The sequence below is a fragment of the Antennarius striatus genome, chromosome 11, assembly GCF_040054535.1.
Source record: "Antennarius striatus isolate MH-2024 chromosome 11, ASM4005453v1, whole genome shotgun sequence".
NCBI lineage: Eukaryota > Metazoa > Chordata > Actinopteri > Lophiiformes > Antennariidae > Antennarius > Antennarius striatus.
Window position 1 is genome coordinate 4,212,173 of NC_090786.1, and position 9,047 is coordinate 4,221,219.

General features: G+C 38.4%; 1 protein-coding gene across 1 annotated transcript; it reads right to left on the minus strand.

The window, feature by feature from the left end:
• Positions 1-3,787: 3,787 nt before the first annotated feature.
• Positions 3,788-8,498, minus strand: vip (vasoactive intestinal peptide). Its single transcript, XM_068327710.1, has 6 exons — positions 8,377-8,498; positions 7,400-7,504; positions 6,858-6,962; positions 5,891-6,016; positions 5,272-5,383; positions 3,788-5,188 (listed from the first exon to the last, which is right to left on the minus strand). Coding segments are annotated over exons 1-6 (459 nt in total). The 5' UTR covers positions 8,379-8,498; the 3' UTR covers positions 3,788-5,179.
• Between the last annotated feature and the right edge of the window lie 549 nt (positions 8,499-9,047).

A 9,047-nucleotide genomic window follows, 5' to 3' on the forward strand; every position in this document is an offset into this window, starting at 1 on the left:
GTTTGCCTACTGTGGCGGAGATAGTCTGAGTGATTTTAACTGGGTTTAATGGACACATTGGTTTTGTGCATCCTTCCTTTCAAATAAAATGACGTTTTAAGAAGATTAACAACAATGGGCTCTTCCTCCTTCACAGGTGGTTCATTCATGGTCGTAGTCGACCTTCTGGTGGTCACTGTTTGATTCCAGAATTTGCAGACTCAGGACAATCTTTAATTATGATCAATTAAAAACATGTTGTAAACAGTGAATCATCATCTGCTGCAGTCTGCGGTTATCATTGGATTTAAAAAACCTTTTGGCTGTGTGTGCGTGTGTGTGTGTGTGTGTGCGTGCGTGTGGGTGCGCACGTGTGTGTGTGTGTGTGTGTGTGTGTGTGTGTGTGTGTGTGTGTGTGTGTGTGTGTGTGTGTGTCAGGTTGATGATCTTAATGTGCAGTGACTTCCACATCATCAAAGATGAACTGTAAAAGCCCTGGAATGAAGTTGTCACTGCTTTACCTTCAGGGAAATAAAAATGGAACAGGAAGTGAAGCCAGTCAACAGCCTGAGGAGGGTAAAATTAAAGCCTGGCTGGTGAGTTTGTTTTTTTTATGCATAAAAATAAAACAGAACAAACTCATCAGGTGGACAACCTGTTTTTGGACACAGACGGTTCATCAGGAGGCTCTTATTGATGTGATTTTGTCATGTTGGTCGTGTAATTTCTCAAAGAAATGTAAAATTAATAAGAACGCCATAAAAGTAACTGCCACACAATGAAACTGTGCATTATGTATGTGCATAAAGCACACAAGGCTTTAATGCACCCCCCAATGAAAGTATATCCTAAGTCAATACAAGGCAATCAAAGCAACAACACAGTACGTTGTTTTCTACAAAATGAGAAAGCCCCAAAAAGGGTTAGAGGTCGTGTTGAAGACTGGGGCAACAACACACATTCAGACCTCGTAAAGCAAACACAAGTCATGGATCTGATTGCGTTATTTTGTTCTTAAATTTAACATACGTCCTTATTCATGCTTAGCCCATGCTAGGAAGGCCATGTGGCAGGCAGTAGCTGGATAAGAAGCCCACGGTCATGACAGAGCGTCCGAGTGTCAATCGTAGAGATGAGAATGTGTTGTATTTTTGTGAGACATGGAGCTGGTGTGGAAAATCAACACAATTGTGTTTTCCTCTCTTAGTTCATCTGAATAACAGAAGGGTAAGAATAAAATCAATCCCAGCATCACCGTTTATTCTCTGTTTACGTCTATGCCATCTCTCAAAGTATAAAAAACACACACGCACACACGCAGTCCTCAGCGTTAAAAGGGTGCTCTCGCTCCGTCGGTCTGTTTTCACTCAGTTTGCTCCATTAAGATCAGCTGTGATGAGAGTTAATGATGGAAAACCTCTCGACAAATCAGGCAGTTATTAAAAAAAGAAGTCAGAAGGAGTGAACGCACATATGTACATATCTACAGTACATTCATGAGATCAAAGTTTTACTCTGAGATGATCAAACCCTCACAAGAGGGTGAGAACACACAAACAGACAAGCCCAGAAATACAAGCAGGGTAAGATGTGTATAACACGCAATATTTACTTTTCAAAAATGATATAACTGGATAATCGCAGAGGTGGGCACTCAGATGCATGACTCAGACTGGCAGCTTCAGGTTAGATAAAACACAGAAATAGGTTTGGCTCAGAGGAGGAAAACAATCCCAAAACGTGTCATGACTTCACATAACCAGGAAAAATCTCCCTGGGATTAACAAGACCGGAAAGATGGACCCATCGGTGTACAAAGGAGAGGGTACAAGGGCTCATTACACCACATAGGTACAGCTAATAAGACACCTTTAATAACCCCTTGAGGATGAGGATGTGGCACACCTTTCTGAGATTTCTAGCTTCACCTGGTGGAACATGTGGGATCTTAGAGTCTGAAACCATCACCAGCCTCAGGATGACGTCGTTGCTTTAATTTGTGTGTCTGTTCTGTCTTTCTGTTCTCTGTACTCAGACGATAGGATGAGACCGATTGATTCTTGAAATCCATTTGAAGGAATGCTGAACCGGCAAAGTTTCGTCTAGGCTGAGGGACACGTCCCTTTCTAATTAGGAGATTCTCTCATGTGGATTCAGCCCTGCAGATCATTGCTTATGACATTTATGAGTCAAATTTCCGCTGCCGTTTTGGCATTTCTTAACAAAATGAGTCACAACAGAATGCATAATTACATTTGAACTTGACACCAGCTTTTAGTCATTATTATCTAAAAACAAACTCAACACAACTGAAAAGCACAGCTGTAGCATCACAGGTGAAATAGTTCTGCAAATAGTTTTAGAAATACAAGAAGTACAGCATGAGAAAGGAAACCTGCTTGATGAATGGACAATGAAATAGTTTGATATTCAACTCTGAATGAGTTTTACATAAATTAATAAGGTAAGTTATGACTATTTAAATTACAAAAACAGCAGCTATAAAAAGCTGAAAACTGAATAAAGAGAGTAAAACCCTTAAACTTGAATTCTTTCATATGGATGGAAGAAGGTAACTCCACTGGTTGAATAAAGAAGTGATCTTAAGCAGAATATTACCCAAAAAAACACAGAAAAACAAAAATTCACATAAATAAATAACAATAAAGATGACAACGGCTATATTGCCAGAGCAGTTGTCCTCAAACCACAGAATTTAGTGAACACAAACAAGCACATTTTTTGGCACAAACTGTAAGATGTGTGAGACATCATCCTGTTGATGACAAAGGATCTGCAGCATTGCCAGGAAGCTTTTCAAGAGGAAACTAAGAAAACCTTCTAATACCACAAACGTGTGAAGGATGGGACTGAAACCAACATCCATTTGCACCTCAACCACTTTCTTTCCCTCACCTCATTCTCTTCCAGAGCAGAGCTGTGGAAAACCTGGTCTGCTAATAGTATGAAATACTTAGAAATTTCTTTGAAAGGCCATTGGCAACATCCAATGTGGCCTACTTTTATTAAAACTGTAAAAGCAGCTGAATAGGAGGTGTAATATGAAGTTTTTTCATTACACATAACTTCTTTCTTTTCACACAAACCTAACATCCCTTTAAATGGATGAATCAGCTTGTCATGCTGGTATCTTCCCACAACTATCTGCTACGGTCTCCCTCCAAAAATTTATTTCATTGCCCATAATGATGAAATACATCTTTATCCAATCCCACAGATTGGTGGGACATCTTGAGTTGTCCATGCTTCGGTTTTATTTTAATAGTTATGCAACTGTTTTTCTTGATTTTGTATTTTTTAATAATATTGTAGAGCTGAAATTGTCTCACATAGCGTTGAAAAAGCCTGCATTATTGAATTATTGAAGTTGTCTCGATAAAGTTGGAGTTGATTCCCACTAAAGTTGCGTTGCCTCTAATTAAATCTTGAGTTTCCTCCAACTAAAACTGAGTCGCTTCCTATTACAGTTACATTGCCTATCATTAAAACTGAGTTGCCTCCAACTAGAGCCTAAGTTGCCTCTCATTAAAGCCTGAATTTCTTCCAACTAAGACTGAAGTTCATTCATTCATTTTCACAACCACTTTATCCGCTGTCATGAGTTGCCTCCCATTGAAACTGAGTTGCCTCCCATTAAAACTGAGTTGCATGGCATGGAATGGGACTAAATCGACATTGCAGAGTTTTTTTTAATGCTGTAAACTGAATCATTTAATAGGAGAACATCACAGCAGTTCATTTAAATCAAGAAAAGAACTGAAATTACATGAAAACAGAGAATGTCTGACTGTGAGGAGAGCGTTGCTGTCCGTGGTGCTGAAGTTGTCTTCGTTCATCTCAGCGTCATCCCCACTGTTCATTTCTTCTCCCCTACGATTCCAATCATCAAGCAATCAGCCAGACAAGACTCAGGGTTGAAAAATAAACCAATATCTTTTATTTGGTGAGTGGTGTACATTACTATACCAACTAAAGGCAGAACTATGCTCAGTTATAACATCTTTGCTCTACATATTTAATAGTATAAAGTGAATCTATGCATCTGTGTCCAAATGATTTCAACATCCTCTTTCTCCTGTAGTTTTTTTTTAAATCATCAAACAACCGTGTTAAATTGTTTAAAACAATCCAGTCAGCATATTAGGGTCGCACCTTTGAAAAGTGTTGCGGAAACTGTTAATTTAAATCACCACAATGAGTCAACTATTTCAGAGTAACTATTTGTTTCTGTCTCTATTGAATGGAAATGGACCAGTAGAAGTTTTCTCAAACCAAGGTTTCTCAGATAATCCACTGCAAGTTAATGAAAATGTAGGTTACATGTAGTTAGAATAAATAATTATCCAATCAGACACATGGTCAATGCTAAAATTAGAGAAATAACTGTTTCCAGTACAACTGAAGGGATAACAAATACATTTAGAGTCAGAATTCAATCACACAGATTTTCTATTCAAAGTTTATTGAACAGATGTTGGTTTCTTAAAGCTAAAGCTAAAGTGACGAGAGATCCACTAAAATTCAATGGGAGACGTACAATATTAATTAAATGCTGTTCCATCGGACATTCAATGGGTCAAGCTTTTAAATAAACGCCGACCGGACAAACTTCCTGCAGCTGGTGCTGGCGTCAACTCTGAGGAATTTAAACTTTTAAACTCTAGTAAAACTTTAAGGATGTTTTAGCAAATTCATATTAATTATAGATAAGTCAGACCAGTCTGACTGAACAAGCACTGATCACATTACATTAAAGTATAGTAAATCTGCTTTAATTAAACGGGGAAGTCACACAATTGAAAGCTGACATTCAGTGGGTCATCTTTTCCTGGATGCTGATGGGACCAGCTTCACTCAAATTGAACAAATTTTACTAGTTGGGTCACACACTGCTCCATTGAAAGTTGATGAAACAACACGTTTTCATTGTGGTTTTGTTTTGTGTTGCCTAGTAATAACTAAACACGTCGACACACGTTCGGAGTCTCTGACCCAGGATCTACATACTCTGCCTTTATGCGGTGTAAACATGTACTGTGTGTATGAATAAATATATAACCACATCGGAGAGCACGCCATCATTGGTTGACTTGATGTTCTTTGGATTAATACTCGTTGTTTCTGGAAGGGTGGTTTCATGAGGATGACATGAGGGACTGACAGGAGGATGGGCCTCTCCTCAAAGCGGCTGCAACACACAGAACAAGGTTTGTTGAACTATAATTCACTTTATATATTCTTTGCAAAAGTTGTTTGTGTGTGTGTTCCTACCAGTTGAAAGTTGTTTAGGAGATGATCTACATTGAGGTCGTTGTAGTTGTCCTGGAAGGCGGTGGGTTCATCCCTGGACTCCTCTGAGTCGCTGTTTCCAGGATCCTCGAGGCTGTCCCAGCGTTTGATAAAGAAGGAAAAGGTCAGAGGGTGTAGGGTGGAATTCCATAAAGCACAATCCATCTATGGCACATCTAGAAGACGGTGTTTGTCTTGTATTTCCAAATGTGAATACTAGGATTCACTTTTGAAACTGATTTTCAGTCTTACGGGGACTTTCTGGCAAAATCAAGGTGATATAAATTTAAAAAATGTTTCGCTGACCAGCGCAATTAAATTTTGTGATTTCCAGACAGCTGTTACAGGTCTGCATCCATCACTAAGGCCAACATCTAATCATGGAGTTTATAATATAAACTTTTAATTATATTTTTCACGCATTTAAAAAGCTGCATATTAAATTTGGAGAATTTTGATTCATGATTTTATATTTATTTCTCATCTTGTTTCCAGTCAACTGAACAACTTTTGAGTGGATTTCAGCTGCATGAATCATGTTTTTACAGCATGATAATGAAACGATAATGGACGGGTGGTGGTAGGGAGGACCAATCTCTACCTTCTCTTTCCTGTTAGGACTGAGTTCAGGTACTTCTTGACGGCCATCTGTTTGCGGAACCGGCTGTAATTGTCTGTAAAGATGGCGTCTGAGTGGCGCTTCACCGGCTCATCCATCAGCTCATCACTGGACAAAGGAGGAGAACCAGAGCATCAGAGCATCGCCTTAGTTCAGAGGGCAACAAGGATCCATGCAAAATCACAACAGCTCTGAGTCAGCTCTGTTTGTGTGTGTTTTTGGGAATCCCTCCTGGCTGTACAACAAAAATGTTACGATGCAGTAATGGCTAAATTAACCTTTTAAAATGTTTAATCAATTACAAAATGCATCATCAAGCAGGAAGAACCTTCTAAAATGTCAGTTTGATATGAAGATGGTCTTCCTCAGGTAAAAACGTTTTTAAAAAAAATTGTTTTATGCTCCTCCGATATAAAAATCAGAAAAGGATTAAATAAAACTTTATTATTTATTTCAAATGAATGCATAAGTAAAGGAATTTTAAGCTTCCCTTTCAAATCAAAAATTCAAGGAAAAATCCACATTCTGGTTTTTTTTTTTTTAACACATTAAATTCATCTTAAAACTACAATCTTCAATCTTAACAAACTGACTCAAATTTCCCTCAAAAGTTTTAATGCAGAATGTGTCACGATGAGGAGATTCCAGCTCGACAAGCTGGAATTCAACACTTTTGATAGATAGTTTTGCTTTTCGAGTAGAGTCTTCATCTATTTTTCTTTCAGTTTTCAGAAGTTAGTTTGTATAAATGTTTAATTTCGATTGTAGTTTCACTGAACAACTGAATAGAACTATATCTGACCCACTAACAAAAGGGACAATCGACTTTAAGCTCCAAATTTCCTCTAAACAACACCAGTGCGTCAGTTTGTAAATCAGTCAATAAAGAGCTTGAATTGGAATCATCTCCACCCCAGGATGGGTGGGGGGTTGGGGGGGGGTCACCTACCTGACCCTCTTCCCGATCAGAGACTCCAGGTACCTCCGTGCGGAGAGCTGTCCGAGGAGTTTGCTGTATCCACTGGTGAACAGACCGTCCGCGTGTCTCGTCGGTCTGAGGAGCCACACAGAACGGATCCGTTCAAATCAAGCGAGCAGGGACGCGCAAGACCTCAAATTCTGATGACGCGTAGGTTATAATTATTCCCACTGTGCCGGTATTGTCGTGGCAACAGATGAATGATGAGCAAGCAATAAAAACGGTTTCCGATTTGACTCCTTGTCATCTGAAATTTATCAAACGGTACCATGAAAGAATCAGTCGTCTTTTTGAGAAGACGTTACTATAGTAACGTGAGAGATATGACTCAGCAACAAAGATTCCTGTCTCATCTTTGTTTACATGGTTATTAGAAATAATACGGAATAGATTCTATAGAATTTTAACCTAAAAAGATTTACTTTGAATTTGGAATTTGTTTGTTGTCTCGGATCCTCTTGAGGGATACTCTTTCTGAAGTGCAGTCGACTTTCAAAAGATGCGTCTCTTACCTCATGGATGCGTATGGGAGACTCAGGGTCCGTGAGTATAACACACTGCACAGGGCTATTAGGAAAAGTAGCTGGGGGCCGGTCCGCTGTAACATGGCTTTACACCTGAGGATGGAAAAGGTAACGGTTTCTAATTGGAAAACAATGAACTTCTAATTCTGCATTTACGCGTCACCAGGTAAGTTTTGTTCCTTATCCTAAATTACGCACAATTGTTTGGTCAATATCCAGAGAGGTTTGGACAATGATCTTTGAAAAATGAGTATTTTTTTCATCTTTAATTTTTGAATGACGAACAAAAAATAAATACGGGAATGCGTGACTACGCAAGGTAGCAAAGACGAATTTAAAGTTGGGACTCCGTCGTTTTGTTTCTTCCATAGAGAACACAGATCGTCATATTCCTGCAAAAGACCAACAAAATACTTCCTCCTCAAAGGTCATCAAACTGACTTGGAAGTGCTTTATATTTTCATGTCACGTTTATCAAATCGTTTTTTGTTTCATTTTTACTTCTCTCTGACTCTCAAAGTAAAGCAGGTCAGATCGAAGCAAAACAAAAATAAGGTTTTATACAAAAAGAATTTCGATTATTGCCAAATTACAAGGCTGATTGTGAATTTTGACGCCAACTCTGCCGAATCCAATGCGTAATTACGCACAGCGACGAGTACAAAACGTCTGATTGCACTACGTGGACACTGCGTTTCTATTTTCATCAGAGACCACGAAGTAAATTCAGTTGTCTTTTTTTTCTGTCTGTGTTGGAATAAATTCTTAATTTCACGCTAGACTCAGGACACATTCTTGTGGAAAGACTTTCTGGAGTGCGCAAAAACACGACGACCAACGAATCCAGTCATATTTATAATCTAGTAATTAGGAATAATAATAATAATAATAATAATAATAATAATAATAATAATAATAATAATAATAATAATAATAATAATAATAATAATAATAATGAAGCTTACATTTGCTCTGGAGAAAATTCTGCTCTGCTTTTTCGCCCGCTGCGCGTCCAAAGTTCTGATCTCGTGTCGCTTCTGTATCTCCTGTTAGTTCAGCTGATGCTTCCTCACTCTATTTGTCTTTTCGTCTTCCTCGCTTTCAGGTCTGTTCCCCTTTTATACACCTGGATGTTTCTCATGAAGCAGGGGGGACGTTAGATTCGATCAGGGCCTGTGACGTCATTAGGTCGCTGCTTCCGTCATTGGTTGGTCATTGAGGTTTTTTTTTTCCCCTCTCTTCATTCTAATTATTCGTGTGAACAACTAACTTAACTTAACTTAGAGGGGTTTTTGAACAGTGGATTTTTTTGTGAAAGGAGGAAGAGGGTGATGAAAGAGAACTGAAGGCTACAACGCGAAGTGTTCAATAATCAAGTCCATTTTCACAAGAAAGCTTCAATATTTCATCAGGGACTAAACAAATCTACAAATTCTTAAGTACTCTTACATTAAACAAATATCAACTCCAGACTTTCTACTCACATTTAACAAAGTTTGTCATTGCACAGTGTGAAATGTGCCGTAACCATTTAAACATTTTGTTGATTAGGTCAAATTTGACAAAATAACCACCAGTAAAACAGGTACAATGATGAAGAATAGTCAATTTTAACATTTCAGGCTATTAAAAAACA